At 38.7% G+C, this 26,939-nt stretch overlaps 1 protein-coding gene across 3 annotated transcripts in view; it reads left to right on the plus strand.

Annotated features, from left to right (window-relative positions):
- The first annotated feature begins 2,241 nt into the window (after positions 1 to 2,241).
- rps6ka2 (ribosomal protein S6 kinase, polypeptide 2) overlaps positions 2,242 to 26,939 on the plus strand; it is a 47,238-nt gene continuing 22,540 nt past the window's right edge. For all 3 annotated transcript variants that reach the window (XM_056760644.1, XM_056760646.1, XM_056760645.1), the window contains exons 1-7: positions 2,242 to 2,759; positions 7,984 to 8,100; positions 8,802 to 8,883; positions 9,804 to 9,884; positions 10,787 to 10,866; positions 22,839 to 22,945; positions 25,765 to 25,802. In XM_056760644.1, the coding sequence (XP_056616622.1) occupies positions 2,661 to 2,759; positions 7,984 to 8,100; positions 8,802 to 8,883; positions 9,804 to 9,884; positions 10,787 to 10,866; positions 22,839 to 22,945; positions 25,765 to 25,802 (604 nt within the window). In that variant the 5' untranslated portion in view covers positions 2,242 to 2,660. The remainder of the gene's footprint in view (positions 2,760 to 7,983; positions 8,101 to 8,801; positions 8,884 to 9,803; positions 9,885 to 10,786; positions 10,867 to 22,838; positions 22,946 to 25,764; positions 25,803 to 26,939) is intronic.

Consider the following 26,939-nt stretch of genomic DNA (forward strand, 5'->3'; position numbering starts at 1 on the left):
TTACTCATCCTTTGTTTCTAAATTTGATTTAAGAAATGTGTATAAATATACTTAACATTTCTTCCCAAGTGTCCTAGTTATCTTTTTCACAGTAATCTCTACTTGATTTTTTAAAATATTACCTAAAACCATTTCTCTCTTTTATAAATTTGATCAAACTAAATACTCTTCCAAGATACGACCTATGCATTACCCATGTATAGGCATGCAAGATTTATATAAGATCTCAGCAGTGTTAGGCAAGATACTCTAAAAAAGTAATTAATTACTAGTTACTAATTACAAATTCAAAAGTGTAATTAGATTACTATACAGATTACTATCTCCACAAAGTACTATCTCCGGTCTTCCAGATGCCATCGAGCCGGTCCCTTCTGGTCTCCAGAGACTTTCAGAGCCGGTCCCGTCCAGCCGGATATAACAATAATATGTTTGCATGTATTTGCAAGAATTTGAAAAGAATATGCTAGCTTTGCACAATAAAATACACACATTCTTACCTCACGGTGTAGAGGAACCTCAGAACTGAGGATAATTTACAGAGCATGCACATAAACCTCAAGTCTATTACTGTATGACAGTCTGTTTCTAACCCCCGCAGACACATCACCACAGCACTTACACACATTAAAGACGGTTATGAACATACTGTGTACTGTATTGTGCTTAAGAAAGAACTTCAGGTACTCTAGATCTGTTCAACCAGAAACTGGAATATAAAAATGAAAAAACAACTCTTCAGTAGGATTGCACCAAAGACAAAACACCTGAGACAAAAAAAGTGAGAGAATCAGGTGTGTTTTGGTTCAAAAAGAAAACTTTTATGTGACGTGTGTTGTGAGTGGTTGATGTGACTATAGAAATGCAGTGTGCAAAAGCTTTAAAAGGATAGCTCACCCAAAAATGGCAATTCTGTCATCATTTACTCACCCTCTTGTTATTTACCTCTACGGTTTTCTTTCTTCTGCAGAACATAGTAGAATATAGTTTGAAGAATGAACAGAAAAACAGCAGTCCCAATTGCCTTGCATTAGTTTGTGTCTATACAATAGAAGTGAATAGGACCAATGGTTTTTGGTTACCTACATTCTTAAAATATCTTCTTTCAGAAGCTCTACATAATAACACATTTGATTCAATCATTACCATAACAATTCACAGCTTTAAGGCTGCAGGAACCCGTAAGTGTCTGAAGATGTCCCTCAGCCTTTCTATCACAGTGAGATTATCCCATAAGGCCAGGTCACTCCTTTCTATTTATAGAGCCAGTCAACTCTGTCTTCATGTCCCTGATAACTCTCATTTAGGCAATAATAATGAATACTTGGAGATCAACTTGGAATGCGCTTCTTAATACGGTTATTTTACTCTTCAGATGTGGTGAAACGTCTCTGATATGTTAAATTGTTTCCACTTGGGATGCACAAATAAGGAACTTTATGGCATTAACAGGTTTCTAAAAATTGTTTGTGTCAGTGTTCACATTAAATCTGTAAATTTACGTAAGATTTATTACTGCATGTTGCTACCGGACATAAATGCATATGAATGAATTAACTGAGAAATTACATGCTGATGTGACTTTTAAGACATAGTAGGTTGAAGTAAATACAAGTAGGTAAAAAATAAATGTGACTTACAGAATACGAACAATAAACTGTGTACAAGTGTAATTTTTCCATTCGCTCTCAACATAAAACCTCATGTGGCTTTATAGAGCTTCAGTCAGAGCACTTATCTGACATTAACTGCTGAAAACCTCCAGGCATCACAGTGGTACACACTAGATTACTGGCAGAATAAAATAAAACATTAATGAAGAAAAATGAGTCGAACCGATTCAGTTCACAGAGTGTGTTATTTTAGTGACAGACTAGACATGTCAATTTAAGATGCAGTAGCTATAGGGCATATGTATCTGACTATTCAACACGGATTGATCTCATACATTTGTTTTATCAAATGAACTCATCGACCAGGCTATGCCTTTGATGTTGTGTATGACTTTTCCCAGCTGGTGTATTATAATAATGATGTTATCTAACATTTGACAGCCATGATAAAATAAATGTTCATTGTTTGTGTGAGAATGGACTGTTTCATGGAGCTTTAGAAAGGGTAAAATGTATAAATAGACAACTAGAAAAAAACCCGAACGCTGCCCTGTCTTCCATTGGTCGCGCAAACCGATAGTCCCGCCCCACAACTCACGCCATTGGTCGTGCCTCAGAGCGCCTCAGAGTCACAGCATTTACAATTCCAGGCAAAATCAAATCGACCTAAGACTGGCGTGCTAATCACTCTCTCTGCATTTTATATTGGCATACGATGAATTAGTTTAGAACAAGACGAAATGCCACTCGATACCTTTAAGAAGCTCGTTGATTTGGGAGGCATTGCGTGAAGGTGGTGCTGAGGACAGCTCCCGTCACCTCCACCGCGCCTCAACCGGAGTGAGCACGGGGTGCACGCACGGCTACAGCGGGACAGCGACTCGAACCTCAGTGTTGGTTTGGTCATGGCCTCACCCACTTCATAACTGAGCATTATGGATTAGTGGAGGGGAGGCGACTGTAAATCCCTGCTATTGTGCGCTGATCTGGATTTAAACGCTGGAAAGAGATAAATTGCCAGCGGAGGATAGCAGCCGCTCCGGGACAATGGACACGAACATGCGCAAATTTACGGTTAGAAGATGGTTTTCCATGTACCTGCGCAGGAAGTCGCGGTCCAAAAGCTCGAGTTTATGCAAACTGGAGGTTCGTATCACTTTGGTCATTACTTTGTGTGTTTAGTAAAGCGAAATGTGAGTGATAGGCTATATCTCGGAACACAGGTGTGTTGCGCGCTAAAACAAAATGCTGCAATCTGCCCGTTACGCATTGGCTCCGGTGTAAAGTTGTGCTGGATGGAGGCTACAGTTTAAATGCCAAACCCGGTCAAACAGAGCTGCTGTTTTACTAATAAAGCTTTATTTAGTTATAAAGTGCATTAATGTATGTCTTCTAGTAATTATTGGCTACTGCAACAAGTAGCCTACACATTTACAGTATAGGGATAGGATTGCAATTAAAAATCCAAGTATAAACAAAGTACAGTACTAGAGAGTTAATACAATTTCTGTTTTTTGTTAACAGTACTTAATGCACAATGAACATGAAGAATTGTTACGAACATTAAATAAGAATAAATGCTGAAAAATGATTTTGCTCATTGTGAGTAATGCATGTATGCAATGTTAACAACTACAATCCTTATTGAAAAGTGTTACAAAAATGTCAGTTGTTGTGATGGATATGGTCTCCTTGTACTAAATACAAACACACTATTCAGTTAAGATAAAACTAATAATTTTAACATTATCATCAGAAAGAGGCACCAGACACAATGCACATTATGCCCTACTGGTAAGATTTCATCTGTAGACCTTTCATCATTTAGTCCTGTTGTTTTTGCTGAATCCTCAAGTGACTGCAGGGAAAGATAATGCCACCTGACATACCCGTCTCCTGGTATTAACAGTTAAGGCCTCAAAAGACTTCTGTCAGACGAGTTTCTGTGAAGCACCTGCGTCCTTCTGTCTTGATATCCGGTGGAGGATAAATGTTAATGATGAATAATTTATGACCACCTCAGGATGTCTTCCTTGCTCTTAAGCAATGAAAAACAAGATTTGCACTATTTTTGCAGATATTTTAACACGTTTTCTGATTTTTTTTTAATATAGTGCAGCTAACTGTCCACTTTAGTGACCTATGGGCATGAACGGGTTAAGATCTTGAGGTCTAGAACAAAATCTTATCTGAACTTGCAGGCAAAGAATTATTTTTCTATTATTTACATAACATACGTTTTTGTGCCATGAGACACCTAAGGGGATGCCGAGCATCTGAACTGATGTGTACACAGTCTACAGAGTACTGAAGATGCAATAGGGAGCAAGTGTACTGTAATATTTCACTGAATGTATTTATTATACTGTATATTACAATTGTTTGCTGTTGTTTATTATATTGCTTGAATTGAAATACTCATTGATGTATGTACTGTATAGCATGTAATATTTTAAGCAACAGTGGATGTTATGCAAGCATAAAATGGTGGTTTTCTCTTCTAATTTTTTTAAAACATCACCAAGTCTTAATCTGTGCACTTTTAATTCTCTTTTAATCATTTTAATTCTATACTGTAGCGTAGTAAACGTGGGTTTGCATCCATTTGATGCATGTTAAGATCATTAGCAATTCATTATATGTGACCCTGGACAACAAAACCGGTCTTAAGAAGTGCGGGAACATTTTTAGTAATCGCAAAAAATTCAAGGTAGGGGTAAAAATTACAGATTTTTCATTTATGCAAAAACTCGTTAGGATATTAAGTAAAGATCATGTTGCATGAAGAAATTTTATAAATTTCCTACTGTAAATTTATAAAAACTTTTTGTGAGTGGATGGCCTGCTACAATGCCTCAGATTAACAACTTCAAAGATTTTCTCCTTATTTTGCACCATCAGATTCCAGCTTTGTAAATAGTTGTTGTTCCGCCAGATAGTGCTCTATCCTAACAAACCATATATCAATAGAAAGCTTATTCCTCCAGCTTTCAGAGTATGCACAAATCTTAATAAAAAAAAAATGCACCTTTAAGACTGGTTTTGTAGTCCAGGGTCACATATGACTAATGTAGTTATGCAAGAGTCAAACTCATATCTAAGCTAATGACCAGTCATTTAATTCCATTATAAGATCTAACAGATCAGAATCTATCTGTTAAATAATGCTGGCCGTCAGGATGTCCGTTTTTCAGATGCTAAAGATTAGTATATTTACTGTATGTCAGTGCAACAAAATATTTCTTTAGTAAATCTTGCATTTATATATTAAGTTGAGGGCAATGCATGCATCAAACACACAAACTAAATGCTGAAACGGACACATGAAAGTCTGTTGTATAAATATAAATATTTTTTTGGCCTATAGAAAACATTATAAAACAATCAGTCTTCCCTCTGATTGTCTCTTTTTCAAAGGCTTCCGCCAGCCAATCCGATTTTATATCACAAGCACATTTCATTATGACGCTGAGATCAGTGATCTTCTGCATAACAGCTAAAATGTATATTTTTTCAGTAATAATAATAAGTAATAATAATTACTAATATTATTAATTTCAAGTAATAATATTTCAGAAGGTGGATCTAAATCTCTTAGCATGATGGTGGAGAAAGCAGAATTTTAATGAAGCACTTCATAGTTTAATTTAATTAAAAATAGAGCAGCTCATCCTGCACCACCATAAATACAAATACTGGAACTATCTGAAGGCTACATGAATCATGTGACACACAACATTTTTGAACTTCTGTCGTCGCGACTCTCTCTCAACGGCTCGTGCGAACTGACATGAATTGTAGGAAAGAACCCAATTGCAGGCAGCCGGGATTAAGGGGTTAATTAACAAAGACTTTAAAACAACGAACAAAACAAAAAATCCATGATGGGGAAAACAAGACACGATAAACAGGCAACACAGGAACATAAGAGGACTACACTGACACTAGACTAAAACCTTTGACATGATTACAATAAACTAACACTGAACTAGACTTACTTTGACTTGGGCTAATCACTGGTAAACAATGACTGAACGTCATCCAGGCATGGAACAAAATGAACTAGCACAGGACAGCAGAAATGAGCGCATTTTAAAGAGAAGACTAACAAAGGAAGATAACAATGGGCAGGTGTGGGAAATGGGACACAGGTGGAAAGCTATACAAGGAACGAGAGGGGCAGGGCCAAAGAAGAGACTGGAGAGATCGCATATTAAATCAGGATCGACAATAATATGATTCTCTTCACACAAAAGATAAGGCTTTGTCATGACTCTGCCACAAGATCAAGAAAGGCATGACATGGTGAGGCAGAATCATGACAGCGAACTACTTAAAGTAGCTTTTAAGACAAACACATGTTTTTCAAATGCACACCTTTTATTAAACAGCAGTAATGAGAAGGGAGAGGGAAATCAAATAAATTATGGTGGTTTTTTATTATAGTGAAGCGGCACATCTTTCGTTCATTTGAAAGAAATGTTTTGAAAAGTTAAAAGCCTGTGTAATCTAAAATATTTTTTTTATAAAAAAAAGTGACAGATTCAGATTTTCATAATGTTAGATTAAAGATACTGTATACTAGGGATGTCAAACGATTCATCGTGAATAATCCCTTACAGAATAAATGTTTGTGTTTACATAATATATGTCTTTGTAATGTGCATATAAATGTTGTATTTGTAAAACAAAAAAATACAAATATTTAGAAAATATTTAAAATGTGTTTATTTAATATTAACCAATAATTAAAATTATATATCATTTTTATAATTTTTATACATTTTATATTTTTCTTAAATATGTGCATGTATGTATTTATAAAATAAAAAGTACAGTACAAAGACATTATGTAACACAAACTTGATGCGATTAATCGGTCAACAGACCTAATTTAAACAATACATTAAAGCATCTTTTCTCATAACATAGTGTTTATTTTATTATACTGTATTAAGCAATATCTCTATAGTTGAAAGTAAATTTGCACTATATAAGTCATAATAAAAATGATGATGAGCATTCATGTGACTGTTTTGCTTATTGTCTTGGATTTCTTGTGTGTTCAGGTCACCAGGGGCTGTTATGATTGCTAATGAACTTTATGTACTGATGTTGAACAATTATATACTAAGTGTTCTTATGATCACAACATGGGAATGGTCCGAGCAGACATTTAGGATTATGTAAAACAGCGGCACATTTATTACTTCTTGTGTGTGGCGTAACATAAGCCGGTTTAGGAGGCGGTGAGCTGTGTCAGCCCCAGCGCTGTGTGCATCATTCCGCTGTGCTCAGCATTTGAGATCACAGGCACATTTCCGCAGCATGGCAACAAGTGCAGTCCAGATTGTCCCCACTGCAGGCTTCAATCCTCAGTGTCTGGCAAGGCTGAGAAACAGAGAGAGAAAGAGAGAGAGAGTACTTGGATATGTCATAAATTGGAAGAAACAAATCAAACACACACCCTAATTGTATGCAAATAACACATTGCTAAGCTCCGCCCTAGGTTACCAGAATTTGATAATTATTACACAGTTAGTTTTTAGTATTTTTTAGTTGCTTGGTAAGAAAGTCCCTATATCCAGAGGAAAAAATGTAGTTTGGTCAATGCTGCCTTATATTCTGGGCACTCTAGTTGGGGAAATTGTTTGTATTTGTAAATTATTTGCTTGCTAAGTACTTAATGCTAAACTTACATCCCATGACAGCAGTTTGAACTTGACGTTTTAGCCGCACTCAGTTACATTATGCCATTACTATTTTCCCTGCTTATAACATTCCTATGTTGTCTGAAATCAATCACAAAATAAGACAAAATTAGGCCTAAACAGTTTCAACAACTGAAATATCCTAAATCACAAATAATAATCTCACTCTATTCTTCATAAATATTTACTCGGTAACTTTTAATCGAAGTCACTGAGTACAACTGTGACACGTCAGAGGAGACCTGGCCCTCCCGGCTGAGACTGGTTTCTCCCAACGTTTTTTACGCCACAGGGCAGTGTTGGCTAAAGCGCTGTTAAAATAAAATTTAATTTAATTATTTTCTACCTACAAGTGCAGAAAAGGCTGCTTCATTTATGTATGAAATATGCATCGCGTTTGGAGGCAATACATGATATTGAGTTTGGACTCCGCCCCTCTTGAAATTCACTACCTGGACTCTGTGTGTCTCTGCGTTCTCCTCCTTTAGTACACACAATTATAATCATACAGTTAAACCCTTCTGCTGGATCTGTTTACTACTGTTCCTCAAAATCCCAGCTGGCATCATATCTCAGAATATGCTTAACAACAGCTTTATGGCAAAAGCCTTTGTTTATTTTCCTCTGAGTGATGCATGTGCCATCTGTTGTCTTTGCAGGATGACAGCATCTTAAAAGAGTTTGATATCAGCCATCATGTGAAAGAAGGTTTTGAGAAAGCAGATCCCTCACAGTTTGAGCTGCTGAAGGTGCTGGGTCAGGGTTCTTATGGAAAGGTGAGCCGCAGACACATCTCTTTATTCTCATATTATGCAGAATCATGAAAAGCCAGGAAAAGATGTTGCGGTCGGCTGTCATTTTGGTGATGTAAATGGTTGTGTAATGAGTGTATTAATTTAAAAGTAAAAACATTGTTATTCTGTGTTCTGTTTTGTGTTTTTAATCCTGCTTGTGATGAATCCAGTGTGATTGTTCTGGGATGGGGAAGGTTTTGAAATTTAGAAGTTTATGTTACGTCATTTTAAAGGATTATGTATCCCAAAAATAAACATCAGTTTTATACTATAAATTTCCATTCCATTCCATTTTCTACCGCTTATCCGAACTACATCGGGTTACGGGGATACTATAAATTATTTTGTAAAAGTCTAAGGTGATATAACATGTATCATTTGTAGAGACAGGAATCCCATAATGCACCCTTACCCTTATTTATCAAATGTAAATAAAGGGGATATCATAAGCTGAATGGATATTTACACCAATCTAGCCAATCCATGTGTTGTAATATCATTGGTTAGATATGTTTCAACAAATGATGCCAGTGAGGTTTCAGGAGACAATTATCTTGCATGGTAATAAATCAACATGCATTCACGGGAGCCCTGTTGTGAAACACCGGTGATCCCTTATTTACCTTCCTTGCCTAAATGCAAGCTGCTTCTGACTTCCCTCTGTTCCTTCCTTGATTTCACAGGTGTTCTTGGTGAGGAAAATCAAAGGTTCAGACACAGGACAACTCTATGCCATGAAGGTGTTAAAAAAAGCAACTCTAAAAGGTAAAACTGATGCCTCAGCTCTCAAAAGATGAACTCTCTGTGATCTGAATGATTTGTGTCTTGCATTCGGCCGTCTTTCTCTGAAATCCAAACAGTGCAGTTATGGTTTCAGCGCAGCAGGTGATATTGACCTGTGAGTCATAACTGATCTGCTGAGGAGGGGGCTGAAGTGTTCTCTGGTTGATTTTCAAGAAGCATCTGAATCATTGAATTGTTTGAATTAGGGAAAGGTCCCGCTCAGACGTCCAGGCAGTTTTACAGAGTAAGTGATTTTCATCAGGATGCTCTTCAAATCCACGGCGACAGAGAAAATGATTTAATGTAACAAACAAACAAAGCTCACCGACATGTAGCGGGATGACTTTCCTCATTACACATTCATTTTTTGTGATTCATCGCTTTGTTTTTACAGGAAACAGAGCAGGATTCTAGTTATTACAGCATATTGATTCATAATGTTCAGTTTTGAGTGGTGATCGTTTACAACCTGTACAACCCACATAACTTGTACAACCCACATAACTTGTGCTCTCGGTGTAACCATGGTTACAGAGTTTTCTCCAAAACTCTTTGCTCTCGCTGGTTAATGTTGTGCAAGTTCTTCGTGTACTTGTGAATGAAAGTAACACATCACTGCCAGGCAAAGTGTGACCTGCATTGCTCCCCCCCTTATTATCTCATGTATTTCTCTTGTAGACATTGATTTAATTAAACGAAGAGCAAATAAAGAGTCTCATATGCGTCTCAGACATTCCTCCTGAGAAAAAGAGGACTTACTGATAAAAAAAAACAATTCAATAAAGGATCTTTGTATTACGTTTTGCAGTGTAAATGCTTTTGGCAATCATCATACTTTGTTGATAAAATCATCTTTGGTTAATCTAGTGTATCTGTGTTTCCATTTTTTGTCTCATTGTAAGTGCGGGACAGAGTGAGATCCAAGATGGAGAGAGACATCCTCGCTGAAGTGAATCATCCTTTCATTGTCAAACTCCACTATGGTGAGTGGTATTATAGCAAAAACACACACACCCGATTATTACTGAACGCTTCATCCTGCATGGCACAATTCCCAAGACTAAAGCGTGTGTTGTACAAAAGCTATATTTAACGATTAACATACAATATACAAATTCAAACAAAATAGCTACATCAAGGTATCAGTGCTTTACTTACAATTGTCACAGCAAATTAAAGCAACACTTTGTAGTTTTCGACGTTAAAATAATGTCTCTTAAAGTATTTCAGTGGTGGAACAACTCTTAACTGGATAAATTGTACTGGCGCTGCAACCTGAGCAGCCTCATAGCGGCAACAACCTCACTCGGTAACACCGTGTCTTCACTGGACATGACCAGCGCGACACGACAAAAGACATTAGAAACGCATTAGAACCCATTATAATTTTACATTTTGTCCACACTGGATGCAGTGCGGCATGACTATTCCATTAGTACAAGCTGTGTGTCGTTTCGCGTCCGGTGTAGACACGGTGTAAGTTCTTTGTTCGGGTCGGTACAAACAGCCCCGCCCCCTGCCTGCAGAAGAGTTTCCAAACGACGTTTCTGCATTCGTTTCAATCGTTTCTGTTCCATCAGCTTAGTCAACAAATTCACGAGTATTGCGCTGACCACAGGAAAGCTTATACAGCAACAGTGTTTAAGACACTAGTAACAGACAATTGCGCTTATCAACCCCATGGGGGAGCCGTGAGCAAATGTTCCATAGTGTTGCTTTAAATTGTTCCCAATACTTAAATGTATATGTTAAACGCATCCACTTTGAGTAAAGAGATCAGACAACTTAATGCGTACATTTAAGCAAGCAGGTGACAAGTTTGGTGATGTTTGCTTTTGGCAATAGAAAACACAGTTTAAATGTGACCTTTATTTTTTCCCTGCAGCCTTTCAGACAGAAGGGAAGCTCTACCTTATATTGGACTTTCTCAGAGGGGGAGATCTTTTCACACGTCTCTCCAAAGAGGTCAGTTTCTACTGAAACAGCTCCATTCAACGAAACAATTTAACCAGAGGAAAAGTGTTGTTCTGGTGTGAATGTGTCTCTGGCTTAGTTCAGCCATAAAGAAAATTCTGTTTATGTCATTCCAAACCCATATTAGGCCGTAAGGTAATATGTGACCCTGAATCACAAAACCAGTCTTAAGTAGCACGGGAACATTTTTAGTAACAGACAAAAATACGTTGTGTGGGTCAAAATTATCGATTTTTTTATCAAGTAAAGCTCATGTTCCATTAAGATATTTTGTAAATTTTCAACCCGAAATATATAAAAATTATATTTTTGTGAGTGGATGGCCTGCTACAGTGCCTCGAATTAACAACCTCAAAGGCAATTTTCTCAATATTTTGATTTTTTTGCACCCTTTGATTCCAGTTCCAATTTGAGTTTTACACAGTTGTATCTCCACAAGATATTGTCGTATCCTAACAACCCATACATCAATAAAAAGCGTAATTATTCAACTTTCCGTTGTTGTAAAAATCTCAATGTCGCGGCAGATAAAACATCTGGGGCCCCATGTATCAAACTCTCCGTAGATTCCGTACTAAAAGTGTACGTACACATCAAAGTTTTTAATTTATGAAATCATGAGTATGCCCGAACCTGCGCAAAAATCTCTTTATAAATCCCAGTCAGAGCGTTCATCTTCACCCCTTCTCCTCCCCAAAATCACCGTATTTGGAGTTTACATAACCTCATCTGCATATCATTTATATTCTCATGCATGTGACAACATGTTTAACACCGTCACAGGCAGAAGACATTAAGAAAATACGGGATAGGAATTATAAATGACATTTGTTGCATACATATATTACATTGTTAAAAAGCATCCAGTATTATTGAGCACTTTTCGACCATCGCACCGAACCGTTCCTAAAACGGAAACAGTTATGTTTCCACATGAGCCTGGTTCGACGCGGTTTTCGGCTCAGAATTTTCTGCACGGTTGTCTATTTGACAGCGTGACACTGTTTTAAAAATTTCCGTTATCAGCCCTGCGGTGGAACCGGTTGACATGGATCGGCACGGAGTGGAAACATTTAGTAACGAGAAAGATTCATTGGTATTGTGGAAAAGCGCCCATTGTTATGTTTTAGAATAAATATATCATACATTTTCACAAAAACTGTAAAAAAAAGATTTTTTTAGAATAGCCTCTAAAAAAACCTTGATTTCATTCTTTTCCACTGATCAAATTGTATCTCAATTCTTATACAAATACGAATCAAATTGAGCACACAGATAGCATGGCTCTATAGGAACCTAAATCTGCTTATTTGCCATGCAGTCATCATCATTGGCCAGAAAATCATTTTGGTCACACTCGTTCTCTTCGGATTCTGCCAACAGCCATGTCCTCTAGTAAGGCCTACGCTGCCATATGGCTAGTCCTGTAGGGTTGTATCAATTTGCAAATGCTTTTATATACTTACTAATTGTATAACTGATATAATATTCCCATAAGGCTTGTGTAACAATAGAATGTCATTTATTTGATCAATTACAAATTATTATCAATGTTATTCACAGGAGGTGGTGCAAAAGCTGTCCTTTAGCTCAGTGGTAAGAGCGTTGTGTTAACAACGCAAGGTTGTGGGTTCAATCCCAGGGGATTGCAAATACCTATGTAAAATGTATAGGATAAAGCAATGTAAGACGCTTTGTATAAAAGCGTCTGCCAAATGCATAAATGTAAATGTAAAAGACATGTAGAGCAATTCGTAGTCTCATGTTTGCAACTTTACTTCATTGCCTTTTAAGAGTCTCCAACGGACAAAAAACACGAGAAATGTATGTGCGCCGGACATGAAGTTGGCGTGGAGGAACGCAAATTCACACGTTGATTTGACTGTTAGTATATCCGACCGTGAGCGTGAAAGCTGGCGTCCGCAAAGTTTTTGTGCATACGCAGCGTTGATACATGAGGGCCCCTGGGCCAATGAGGCTAGCTTGACTATTTTTATTATACTAATTAGAAATGTGTATGAGTTTTGAAAACATAAGAGTTCATAAAGTAAATAAAAATAGAAACTATTCTTAAGGTTTGCAACTAACGATTATTTTAATAATCGATTAATCTATTGATTAATTTGCGCGACACAACAAATCGATTATGAAATTCGTTGCCTTCTCTTTTAGTAATCTATTTTTATCGATTTAATCGATTCGTTGTTGCAGCCCTACTATTCTTGACTCTTAAAAAGACTGAATAGAGTTTGAAATCCTATTCCTGGTAAATGAACTTGATTTTAACTGGTGAATTTACACTGGTTAACCGGTTGTTACTATACATCAGTCAGTTAGTTACCATGTCAAATTTTTCTCTGAGCTCACTATCAGTTGCAGTTACTGAATGGTGGATTGTAAGCAGTTTACAGTCTAATAATTGCTGATCATTCCACCTGCAAAAATGAGCCACAGGCACATGTGGAACTATAATGCATATAATGGATGGTGTAACTGGTCCCTCTCAACAGCCACTTTAATTCTCTTTAATGGAGTCTTTGGTTTTCACGATCACATTACTTTCATATCTGCCAGGGTCAATAAAAGCCCCCTCTTCTCGCATGGAGAACAAATCTGATTATTGATCCTTTGATAGAATGTGTGTGAGACCGAGCTGTGAATTGCACTTTTTTGCAGCGGTGGAAAATGATCAATGTCATTGTTAGGAAATACAATACTGTCTGAATGTTAGTATGCATTAAGGAGAAATAGCTTGTTTTACATTGTGTTGGTCATTGAGCAGAACAGTTTGTGTCTGGCTGTTGTGTGTAGCTTTGTAATAGATGCTTCTGTATGCTGTGGATATTTTCGGCTACGGTTGTCCTTCACTTTAGCTGACAGCAATGTTTTACAAATCACACTGGGCTTTGTTCACTATTAAATTTTATTACGGGTCAACGGACAGAAATGCAATATAATATTCATAACTATGTCTTCAGAAGTGTATAAAGAACTTACATATCGAAGCTTTATGTTTTTATCACCTAAGAATGAACTATTTCTATCTACATACTGCAGGTTCCCTCTGCACAGAATTCGTCATGTTGTTTCTACAGTAGCCCTAAACAGACAAACTGCTCTACACTGCTAAAACTTAATTTAACAGAATTTTACTGTTATCTTTTACAGATTTTTAAAATATGGTCAAAACCATCAAATTAAAGAAAAAGACTGCAAGTTTACAAGAAAAAGAGGAAAATTCTGTAATTTTACAAAAAGAAAAAAAATGTACGCCCCAGCTGCTGGAAAATTTCTGTATTTTTGACAGTTAAAAACTGTAATTTTTGTGGAAAGTTTCTGGCGACATCCTCGCCCTGTGTCAGCCACCGTTGTGCTTCGAAAGGGAGGGGGGAGGTGTAGAATCAGCCATTGGTTGCAATTTGCAACAACTAGAAATCTTTCTTTTTAAAGAAAGAGGTCAGCGGAAATATTTAATTTCTATCCTCATTCACATACATTTATACATTTGGCAGACGCTTTTATCCAAAGTGACTTGCTTTACCCTATTTGCACTCCCCTGGGATCGAACCCACAACTTGATCTTACCACTGAGCAACAGGAAAGATTCACTTACTGTCATGATGTTCTATACATGTATGAATTTGTCTTTGTGTAAAACAAACGGACATCATTTGAATGCAATGCAATGGTAATATAAACAGCTAAAGAAAACAGTATGTCAGCCGAACAAAAACTTGAGAAGTTGTACTTAAATTTGATTTGAATTAGCCTAATTTGAAGGCAGTATAAACATACTACACTATTGCAAAAGGTATGGCATATTCTTTTTTTTTGCAGATTAGAATATGATTATAGGATGGAAGTGAGCATTTTGGGGCAAATGCCTAATTATCATGAAAGTAATATTGCTGTGTTATAAATTTATCATAGGCTTTGTTTTCTTTAAGCAAAATATGTTTAATATGTTTATTTTTTTTCCTTTGATTTGGGGATAAAAATGACTTTGGGTTATATAAGGTGTATGTATTCTTTACTGGAACAATTTATTACGGTAGTCGAAAAAAAACTTGAGAACATGGATCTTTTGACAATAAATGGTAGTTAGTCTTACTTAAGTTTGACAATCGAAATAACAAGCTCCTCTGGTGTTGAAGAGTTCTCCAGCAGATACAGTAAGTGAGAGATTTATATAGTATCTATAATGAGCACACAGCCTGAGAATATTCCACCAAGAATAACTTTGTTGCCGTGGTGATCAGATGCAACTGGCAAAGTTTGTTGTAAAGCATAATATTGCGCATTTAAGATGTGATATACTGTACTGATCTGCACTGTTCTCTGCATTGTCCCACTCAGTGTGAAGTATTATGACTTGTATCTACAAGTTCAGTGTCTCAAACCATGAACTGTTGATAGACGATAGTGAAAAGGAATTCTTGGCATTCTTGTGACAATTTCCATTACTTTTGACAAAATCGTTCCTTAGGTTAATTTTACACAATGAAGTTTGTGTACTTTACCTTAGCAACAGAATAACAATACCCTGATAACCACCCAACATCCGAGCGTCTGCCTAGCAACCATATAGCAGTGCTTTTAAAATGACCTAAAATGCCTAACCAGCCAAACAGCAACACCTGGCAACCGTGTAAAACTCTTTGCTATCTGTATAGCAACACCCCTGAATAGCAACAGCACACCATAGCAACCACATAGCAACACGCTTGCCACACTTTAGTATAGTGGCTGCACGTTTTATACGATGATGTTCCAATGCCTCACATCAGTAGATCAGTCAGTTGCTACCAAGAGTTTTCCTGTTAGTTTAGCTCATGTTTACATACAAAATTCCTATGGGGCTCACGTTGAGTTGGTCGTGTTTAATTTTGTCGCCTATGATTCAGAAGCTCAAGGGAGTTCTGCTTTCAGCCCAGTAAGAAGCAGATGAGATATCTGGCCGCTCCCACACTAATCTCAAGCAGACTTTTCCTTCAGACATTGATTAATGTGAATCATTGACCACGCTCATTCGCTCATTCGCTCAGCTATATATCCCGTTTTCTCCAGCCGTCCAGACTTTTATTGCTCCTGTCAGTCTTCATCACTAACATTGTTCGGTCTTTACTCTGCTTGTATGGAGATGGATTGCCTTCTTAATTGCTGGTGGACCTGTGCGTCCCATTGTGCTTCATACAAGCCACTTTGTATTAGGATAACAAGATTATGTAAATCTAAAGATGAATTGTTGAAATCACCTCCCATGGCTCTTTCAATTATTAAATGACTGCTGGACGATTAATTTTTAGCAAGTGCATATTACAAAATTAATCAAGAGTTGACTGGAATACACCCAGAGCAAAGTGATTTTCCTGATGTTGACTTTCAGTGAGGATTCTGCTAGAGCTGTGGAAGAACATTACTAAAATATGTTTGTGAAGTTGCAGGTCTAATGTTAGAGGCAGGGACATTTGTATCGTGGCAAGCATTTTACTGGCCAAATTTGGTATACATATGTCTGAATGTCAACCTGGTCTCATAGGAAATACGTTCCTCTGTACACTTTTTGCAGCGCCACAAAATATTAAGGAATGGGTATCGTAAAGGTTTTATTGATATTGATACAGATATAGATACTGCTTATAGATACCGGTACATATCAATACTGTTATTGATACTACGCTCTATAATTTGATGCATCAACACATGATGTGAAAAGATGTTCAACATTTTAAGTTAATTTATTACTACTGAGTTTTAGAACTGCAGTTTACAAATGCTTCTGAGCAAATAGAAAATGCCTCATAACAAAGTATGTGTGTTCCTCAGCACACCAATTACGGCACTTAGCATGTGCATAGGAGCACACCATAATTTATTTCAACATATTTACTTTACATCACTATGGTTATTTGGCTGGTAGACCGTATTTCTTTTTTCCATTCTGGTTTAAGGTCTACATAAATTTAAGTACTATTTTCTAAGCAAGTAATTTTTTATTATATGTACTGTTTTGTATGATTTTACAAGCACATTTACTTTAATTTACTAAAGTAAGTAAATATACTCCGTGGCCAAATGATTAAAAACAATGTTATAACTTTCTCAAATAATGGACGGGTTGCTGCAAAGGGTTGTTTGACGGAAGCGCAACCATGCCACTCTTTCACTCATAAATAAGCAAAACAAGCAGATTACAAATACATTGCGGAAAAACGGCCATTCAGACATTAATCAGTGAAGGATCTAATTCAGCATTTAACATCCGAATACAAAAAATAAAACAAAGCAAGTATGGATAACAGCATTATTTGTAATGAAGATTATATCTATGCTCTAGTGTCGACCCATTTATGTACCGGTCCAAAAAAGTACCAGGTCTCGGTACCCATTCCTATAAATAGTGCTACACTTTTGAGACACAAAAGTCCCCTGGGGGCGCTAATGGTCCATTAGAGAATGCGTGTCAGTGCACGATTTTAAAAATATTTATTTGTACTTTAATAGATATTTTAGAACACCTTACCACACTCCTACCCTAAACCTAGAACTACCCACTTCCCTATCACATAAACCCGACGGGGAAAAACGGGAAATAATAATACCAACAGAAAACTTCCCTCGAGTGGGTTAAACGAGGAAGCCCGGCTGACAAAATAATATAATCCAAATGCCATGACTGACAAAACAGGTACATGAAATATCACAAGGGAGCAACCAGACATGAATACTACGTAACTAACTGGCACGGGACAATAAGCAAGTAGGACTTAAATGAAGGAAAATTACATAGGGCAGGTGACTGGAATTAACACTTAGGGCGAGATTACGGGAAACAAGGGGGCGGGGCTAAGAGACGCAACAGGAGTATACGTGGCGCAGTCACAACAAAGGCCATGTGTCTCCAAACACAACATAGCACAAAACACATGGTACGGTCATGTCTCTGTCCACAGAACTAGAAAGCTCAAGCTAGGACAGAATCATGACAGCATACATGAATATTCATGAGTTTCCTGTTTCATTTTAAAGCTCCACCAATGCGCTTTCAAATGAAACAGTAAACTCATTAATATTCTTGTATGCTCTACCAAGGGTCACAGAAAATCGCAGGCACCAAATATTTCAGAACTCTGACTACACAGAATACTGTAACTACACGCAGCCGGTCCGGATCAGATCAGAGCTTTATGGCAGACAGAGAAGGGGATCACCTTTGTATCTGTTCTTTGGCCTCAGATTGCTGGGAATAATATATATAGTCGTATCTTCCTTTTATTTGCTGTGTTTTATATCGTACAATATACAAACATTTTAGGTTTAGGGAGGGGGACGTGTTACATGCTCAAATAGGTCTAAATAGTTGTAAGCATACACAAAATATGACATCTGATTAAATTCAAAATCATTACACCCCAATATTATATAATATGGTCGTTGTTCCACAGAAACAGAATTTATAGAAAGTATGTCACTAAATAAAAAAGCAGAAATATTTTTTTGACTGATAATTAGTACAAAAAGTAGGCTTCATAATTAATTCTTATGTGTGTGGCTTAAGATGTTCAATTATTTACTATGAAAGTTTTGAAGGTTAATCATGATTTGCAATTTTCACACATAAATTTTTAGTCTCGTGTTCTCATACCTTAATACCGAAGGTCTGGAACTCATCGCCGCTTTCTTTGGCCAAGGCCCCCCCAAGAGGCCGTATGACTGACAGGTAAAGCAACCAATCATGTTTCGTTTTGTGCTGCATCATGTTTAGAGGCGTGGAAATGTCCCCGTAGTAACAGATCGGAGCACATTCACGAATTTGTCAAAAGTCAACAGCAACACATTGATTATAAGTTTATGCCGTGAACCTTGCATACTTTTTAGGATTAAGCATTGTCGATCGTGATGAATTCTTAAAGCAACAGTTGTAAACACGACGGATTTGTTGTTTCCAGCCGGACGATAAGGAACGCAACATGCACGTCTCCCGGAAATCCTTTGAAATTCAACCAATCAGATGACGACTTCGAACGTGCTGAAGTGTTTCCAGAAAAATGTGCCAACTGTCCTAATTGACTAATTCTGAGACTAATAAATTTGTGACCTGATATATACATGACAGTAATATATACATGAGAGCGTCTCTAAACCAATAGATTGAACTAAAAACAAAAAAAAATGTACGTCACAGTTACCAACTATTCATAGTACCTGTATCCTGTTAATATAATGCAATAATTTTGAAAATCAAATAAAACAAAGCTGCAGAAGTTTTACCAAGATATCTAGACTCTTAATGGTGATTCTCGCTGCAGAACTGTGCTCGAGACATAAATGAATTACCGCTGTGGCTGAAATCTCTCATCTGGTCCAGGCAGCTGTTGCTCTTCTGCCTTGTTACGCCAGTCTGTTCCTCTCAATATGGCACTGCCTGTCCTCTGATGCTCACTACACAATCTAAATAAACCTCCCAGTGCTTCAAATGAACTGTGAAAAGAGCAGTTTTTTAACTTCTGAATTTTGCGTCGGCCATCCCCCCATTTTATTGAATAACTTTCAGCGGTCAGGTCCGGCATTGTAAGAATGTATTTGGCTCTATACATTTGCACTTTATGTTCAGGTGGTAAAAAAAACCTTAAAGTAATGGTTCAATCCCCCCCAAAAATTTAGAATTTATTTCATTTATTTTCCCTGATGCAGAGGTTGTGCTAGACTTTAATTGTTAACATTTTTATGGACAGGCTCGTAAAAAGTCTGTCATAATCTATAATAATAGTGCAAGGTGGTGTTGCATGCTAATAAGCATCTTTGAAATTACTCTTTGAACCTCTCTGAACTTACTATAATTTAAAACCTAATGTTTTTCTATTGGGGGGCACGGTGGCTTAGTGGTTAGCACGTTCGCCTCACACCTCCAGGGTTGGGGGTTCGATTCCCGCTTCCGACTTGTGTGTGTGGAGTTTGCATGTTCTACCTGTGCCTCGGGGGTTTCCTCCGGGTACTCCGGTTTCTTCCACTGGTCCAAAGACATGCATGGTAGGTTGATTGGCATCTCTGGAAAAATTGTCCGTAGGTTGTGAGTGAATGAGTGAGTGTGTGTGCCCTGCGATGGGTTGGCACTCCATCCAGGGTGTATCCTGCCTTGATGCCCGATGACTCCTGAGATAGGCGCAGGCTCCCCGTGACCTGAGGTAGTTCGGATAAGCGGTAGAAAATGGATGGATGGATGGATGTTTTTCTAAAAAGATGCTAGTCGCTTTTCTGAGGGAAAAAACTGTAAAGAAGGACCGTACCACTGCGCAGCTGTGTGTGAATGCAAGAACATAACGCGGGGGTCTGTGTGACAGATGCATCTGCACTGAGAGTGTTGTGTACACAACAGATCTCTCGAGTGTTCCAGTCGTTGAGATATTTCAGTACCTGCACACCTTTTTACCGAGGGGAGAAAGGGCGGCTTCCACGATCTTCGAGAAGACCCGTGGGGACAGGGACAGACCGAAAGGGAGGACTCTTTACTGATATGCCTGCCCCTCGAATTCGAACCGTAGGAACGGCCGGTGTCGAGGGAGGATCGAGACATGAAAGTAAGCTTCCTTCAGGTCGATTGCCACGAACCAATCCTGACACCCGATGGATGTCAGTATGCGCCTCTGTGTGATCGTCCTGAATGGCAGATTGTGAAGGTGCTTGTTCAGGGTACACAGATCTAGAATGGGGCGCGACCCGCTGTCTCTTTAGGGAACGATGATGTACGGGCTGTTAAACCCGCTGAACATCTTGGCTTGAGGGACGAACTCGATGCCTGTTTCGCCAGAAGGGTGGTGACCTCTACCCGAAGTACGTAGGCGTCCCTGCCTCTGACAGAGGGGGAGAGGACGCCACAAAACTTGGGATGGTTTCTGGCAAACTGGATCGAGTAGCCAAGACGGACCGTCCTCATTAGCCACCGAGACAGTGTGGACAGCTTTCAAGCTCCAAGGGACTGCAGGGGGACCAAGGGGACGGTCTTCTTCACCATTCCCACGGGGGGTGGTTCGTCGGCTGGCTTACTTACCTGCCTGGCGTAACAGCTGCACGCACTGTCAGTTTGAGAGTGGTGGCTGCTGTCGTGTGTGTTCGACCTAGACGTGAGGTCGGATTGCCGAGCACAGTCCAGTGGAGTGTGGGATCGGCTGCAAAGTACAGCCGGGGAGAACGGAAGAACTCTGTGAGTAAGTGGGCGCCAGGCACTGAAAACGGGTCTGGCTTTGGTGACGAGGCAGGAGCCATCCAGTACCGACCGATCAGAGACATGGCTGTTAAGGTCGGGCCCGATGTTGTTCTCCCTGGGGTCTTCCCGTCAGTGTCGCTTCTTGCGAGAAGGTTGCTGACGTGGTGGAGGTTTTCCTCCTCGACCTTCGCTTCCAGGGTGCCGCCTGCGCTGGGGGCACATGAACCGGAGCCGATGTCGAATGGGTCCTGGTCTGCCGGGAAGCAGACATCGCGCAAGATCACTGAGGCCTTTTGGGCGGAAACAGATCGTGGGAAAATGTGCGGAAAAATGTGGCTAATCGCCAATGTCTGCTTCTTCCCCGTCGAAAACTGCTGAGCGCAGTCCTCGACGGTGTCACCAAACAGCCCAACCTGCGAGATGTTTGCATCTAGAAAGCGGACTTTCTCGGTTTCACTCATCTGCACAAGGTTCACCCAGAGGTGTCTCTCCTGGACCACTACCGTGGACATCGTCCGACCCAGGGCCCGTGTCGCCACCTTGGTCGCCCGTAGAGCGCGGTCAGTGGCGGCACGGAGATCCTGCATTATACCCGGGTCGGCCTTATCCTCGTGGAGCTCTCTTAACGCCTTGGCCAGGTGGACCTGCAGGATGGCAGGGCGTGGAGAGAGGAGGCAGCCTGGCCCGCGGCAGCGCAAACCTTCGACACCAGTGATGCCGAAGTCCTACACGCCTTTGACGGTAGGCTATTCCCCAAAGTGGCAGCCGTCTGTTGGCACAGGTGCACCGCAACCACACGTTCCACCTGGGGGGTCTCGACGTAGCCTTTTGGCTGCCCCACCATCGAGGGAAGTGAGGTAGCCGGAGCTGGTTTGACTGGAGCGGGCCGTGAGTGGAGCGCTCCAAGTCTTACACAGCTCCTCATGCACCTCCGGGAAAAATGGCACCGGGGGTGGGCGCGGTTTGCACCACACTCTGACCCCAGGAACCACGTATCCAGCCTCAAGCGTTGGGTAGGAGGCAGTGGGATACACTGTAACCCAATACTCGCGGCTTCCCGGGTTAGCATGGCTGACATCACCTCTGCTTCCTCCTGAGCTCGACCACCCTGGGGGGGAGCTCGGAGTCTTCAGGGTCGGATGCCAGCAAGTCTCCCTCTGACATCTCATCTACGCCACGCATCATTTCCGAGTGCGGTTTGCCACCGCCGGTTGAGTCAAAAGAGCGAGTCGGGGATCCGAGCGGCCCGTGAGCACTTGCCTGGTGGGTTTACATTCGCAGAGGTCCCCCACATCACTAACGCCGCTAACACTGGCGGACATCGGGGCCTGACATCACAGCCTGGGTAGTAGACGGAATGGTGGCTGGCTCCCAGAGGAAGACAGCCACTCGTGACCGCAACTTCTGTATGACCATTTTTTAAAAGTGTAAATTAAGTTCAAGTGACTCATAAAGGTAATTTGATTTAACTCCAAAATTGAAGGAAGTTTTTTAACTTAAGTTTGATTTCTTTACAGTAAAGAGAGGTTAGGTAGACTTACTTTGTCTTCATAACAGTTATGAAATGGGTAACTTTACAGAGATTAACAACAATTACAATGGACGTTATGTGAATGTACCGCCATGCAAAATGATGACTTCACACACTATTGTTTTGTTATTAAATCAGTATTTTTTATAGTTATGTTACCAAAGATAACCACCCTTTACTTTGTTTGGTTGTGTAGACACAGTAACAATGTTATGTTTCTGACTCTAGGTCATGTTCACTGAGGAGGATGTGAAGTTCTATTTGGCTGAGCTGGCCTTGGCTTTGGATCATCTTCATAGTCTTGGCATCATCTACCGCGATCTCAAACCCGAGAAGTAAGTCTAAACTAAGTCATGCTGAAGCTACACTCACAGTTATTTCAAACCATGTGCTCTTATATACACTCTAGCCTACATAGACGCCCCAGATAGTTACCTTATGTCACCTTCTGCCTGCACAGCCTCAGCAGTGACCTTGTGATGGTAACCACTGCAGTACGTTGATTGGACGTTCTGTTCAGGAGAGGAGCTTAAATCCTCCGTTTTTAAGCGTCAATAGAGTATAATCCACATCTGGATTAGAGTTGAAAGAAACTCTCATGTAATTGCATTTATAAGAGGTTCAGACTGGGTGATGCAACACCAGCAGATCTCTTTCTGTGTCTTTCCTGCAGTTACGACGGTCCTGTTTCTTGTCCCTCTACTGGTTTCAAAGTGCTTGTCAAAAGCTTTTTTCCTTCATGTTAGACTGAAATGTGTACAGGCCTCAATAATGACAACAGGCAGATGGCTCAGGGCCGGTGTGAGAGGTTTTGAGCATTGTTCCTTCTTTTTTTAAACACATCACATAAAAATTTTATCTAGCTGCCTAACCTAGATGACATTTCAAGAGAGTGAAGTCGTGTTTTTACCCGGTGCTATAATTTGCCAGCAAACGTGTATGATTGGTTATTTTATATCTTCAGCTTTTTTAAATTAGTCTAGTACTGTATGCTTGTTAATGTGATATTGATAATATATATATATTTATATATATATATATATATATATTATATTAAGGCTGTCAAATAAATTAATCACAATTAATCGATTCCAAAATAAATGTTTGAAGTTGTAAAATGTGTGTGTGTGTGTTGTGTATATATATCATTTATTTGTCTATATATAAATACAATCATACATATATTAATGAAACATGAGAATTAGTAATAAATATATTATTTTATGTATATTTATGCATAATGTCAATTATATTTAAATAGAAATGTATATATTTATGAAGATATTTGTTTTATATCAAATATTAGACATTAAAGGCACAGTTTGTAACAATTTTGCAGTAAAATATAAAAAAAACACTATATATTTTGTAGAGTACTTACAATATCTCAAATGTTTCCAACTACTAGTAAATAGTGAGAAAATGGCCATTCTAAACAGTGACATGGATCTTTGCAGTCAGTTAATGGCATCATATCCGTGTTACCCTTTGTAACCACCTTTACTGACATAGAACCGCATGACAACAGTGTTGTGAATTGTTTTTTAATTTATATCTAGCGTCTAGCAATCCACTAGCTTGTTTCGAGCAGTCACTTATTTATGGACCACAGTTATTCGCAACATTTATAAAACTTTATTACTTTACCTCATCGGCTAACATGATTTCTTGTTCCCGTCTGTTTGACGGCCGTCATTCCACTCTCCTTCACAGCGTCATCAAGCTACGCCATTGTTGTTGTTTTGATCGTGTGCCTTATAGCGGCAGTTTTTACAAACTGTAGCTTTAAATATTCTATATAATTGTGCTGCGGATAAATTAATACAGAATATTGTGAATATTGTTGAAAATGTAGATAAATGTGTCAATGATGGCACCAATATGCGTACATTTTACATCTCACAAGGAGAACATAAAATTTTCAAAATTGTGACATAAACTAACATGTGAAAAGAGACACAAACACATTTATTTTATGAAAGGTATTAAGTGGTCAGTAGGTTCGATTACATGCCATTATTTTATGGTAAACTATAGTGGAACAAAAGCGAAAATATTGAGATATATTGAGTTTCACCAAAATTTGGAAAGATTTTAAATCTATACGGCCTATATGATTCATTTGCAGAGCATGTAAAAATCAGGTTATCTCAGAACTCAAGAGACGGTCAAACAAAAGTGCAAAATTCCTTGTTGTTGAGCCCTGATGTATTACTACTTCCCTTAATAAAATACTTCCCATCCTCTCAATTATCGTAATGCTTCTTATATGTGTTCAAACAAAAGACCAAAGGTAGACTCACCCATTTACTGAATCAGCTCTTCAGATAGATCCATTGCTGGGAATAATGAAAAGGACACTGAGTACGGTCAAAGAGAGAAATATATTCCCTCATGCTGTCGTCTTAGATGGTACGAGGCATAGCTCAGTGGAGTACTCCATATCTCATACACGCTCTCTGTTCTCAGATCTGCCAGACGTGATTGATGTCCTAGTCAAAGGCAACCCGAAGCACAAACCTGTACATTCATTAAGAAACAATGTTCTCAATCTTGTCAGCCCTGTTCACATATGAAAGCATTGAAGAAGGTATAGCAGTGATATGACCAAAGGTTTATATAGTACGTCTTTTTAATCTTATTAATAGGCTCAGAGAGTCAAAGACGCTTTATCATCATTTCAGTCATATGCAGCTTGTACTGCAGCTTGGAACTGTTCCACTGCAGATAACACAAGACATACAGTGCATTTTACTGTTTTAATAAGCATGTGCTAATGTCCTAAGTGTCAGATTTTAATAGTTACCAATGAAAGTCCCTTCTTAATTGATTATTTTCGCTAGATGCACCAAAAAGATCAATTACAACGAATTCATTTTACTGTAATCCTGGAACACTTAAAAATCGTCTTTTTTTGGAACATGTTTGGCATATTCTGTGTTTTGTACATTCTTTTTTATTAGTTGTTTTTGTTAATGACATCAATTAGTCTTGCCCACACAGCTGTGCTCACTTTTACCACAGTTTGAAAAGTATGACCAAATCTATACAGACTAAAACATTGTTCATAGTGCATGGAGCTCTGGCTGTATCTGCTTTATTGTGTGTTGTTAACGGAATTGAATGTAATTACCTGTTTGTTTAATTTTCTCAGCATTCTCCTTGATGAGGAAGGCCATATAAAAGTCACAGGTGAGCAGAATTTTGTTGATTTCAACATAGACGATTTAATTCAATCCAGTTTTATAAACCCTCTGTACAAGCGTAGCGTCAAACTTCCGCTGTTGCCAGAAGTCGGGATGTCAGTTTCCGGTTTGCACTCGCACCGCGTAAATGTCAGTGTTTACAAGATGTCTTCAAGATCTGCCAAAAATAAGCATTAACGCTGTACACCCCGTCGTTGATGCCTCGTGTCCTGCTCCAACAAGCAAGCAAGACAATGGGTTCAAGCTCTACATATCAAGTTATATCCACAAATATGAGGGTAAGTAGTTTAATGTAATGTGGTGTGCAGACAACTAACGTTATTGGCGACTCTAGTTAGCGACGTGTTTATTTTTAGTGTAACGTTAGTATAGAATTATCAATTGTATTAACTTTCTCCCCCTCTAAGTTTCTAAAAAATATCAGGGCTCATGTCATTGTGCTACAGATCCATCAGGGAAAGTTGAGAAACCTCACATTTTGAGTGTATGGTGAAGCTAGGACTTGTAAACCAACAGTCATAATCTTGTTACTTTAATAACCGGGCGTTTCTAATGTTTCTGGGGATTTAGCTAAGGTAATTCATGTTTAATATAACTCTTAAATTAGTACGTAATTAGCTACTAACGTAAGCTGTCGACACACCACATTAGATTAAACTATAGTTTAGTTGTGGATATAACTCCATATATGAAGCTTGAATCCTTTGTCTCGATATGTTGTTGGAGCAGGAGACTAGGCATCAATGATGCGGTGTCCAGTGTTTATGCGGTAACACTTTATAATAACTGCACGCTATGAATCATTAGTTAAGCATCAGTACATAGTTAATTAATCCTTTATGAAGCATTGGGCCCACATTAATAGACATTAGAAAGCAGTTTATAAATACAGCTATTAATGCTTTGTTCTTTATTTATAAGCATGTATATAATATGCTTAATAATCAAATTTTCATACTTTATTAAGGATGAATTCATCATTTCTAAACTAAGGATTACATTACTTACAAACCAGTTAGTTAGGAGTTGTCAGTGGTTCATGAGATCATTTAGAAAGTGTAAGTAAATGATTAATAAACTCTTTGAATGCACATTTATCTTATTATTCTGACATATACACTCT

Source organism: Triplophysa dalaica, chromosome 11, assembly GCF_015846415.1.
Source record: "Triplophysa dalaica isolate WHDGS20190420 chromosome 11, ASM1584641v1, whole genome shotgun sequence".
Lineage (NCBI taxonomy): Eukaryota > Metazoa > Chordata > Actinopteri > Cypriniformes > Nemacheilidae > Triplophysa > Triplophysa dalaica.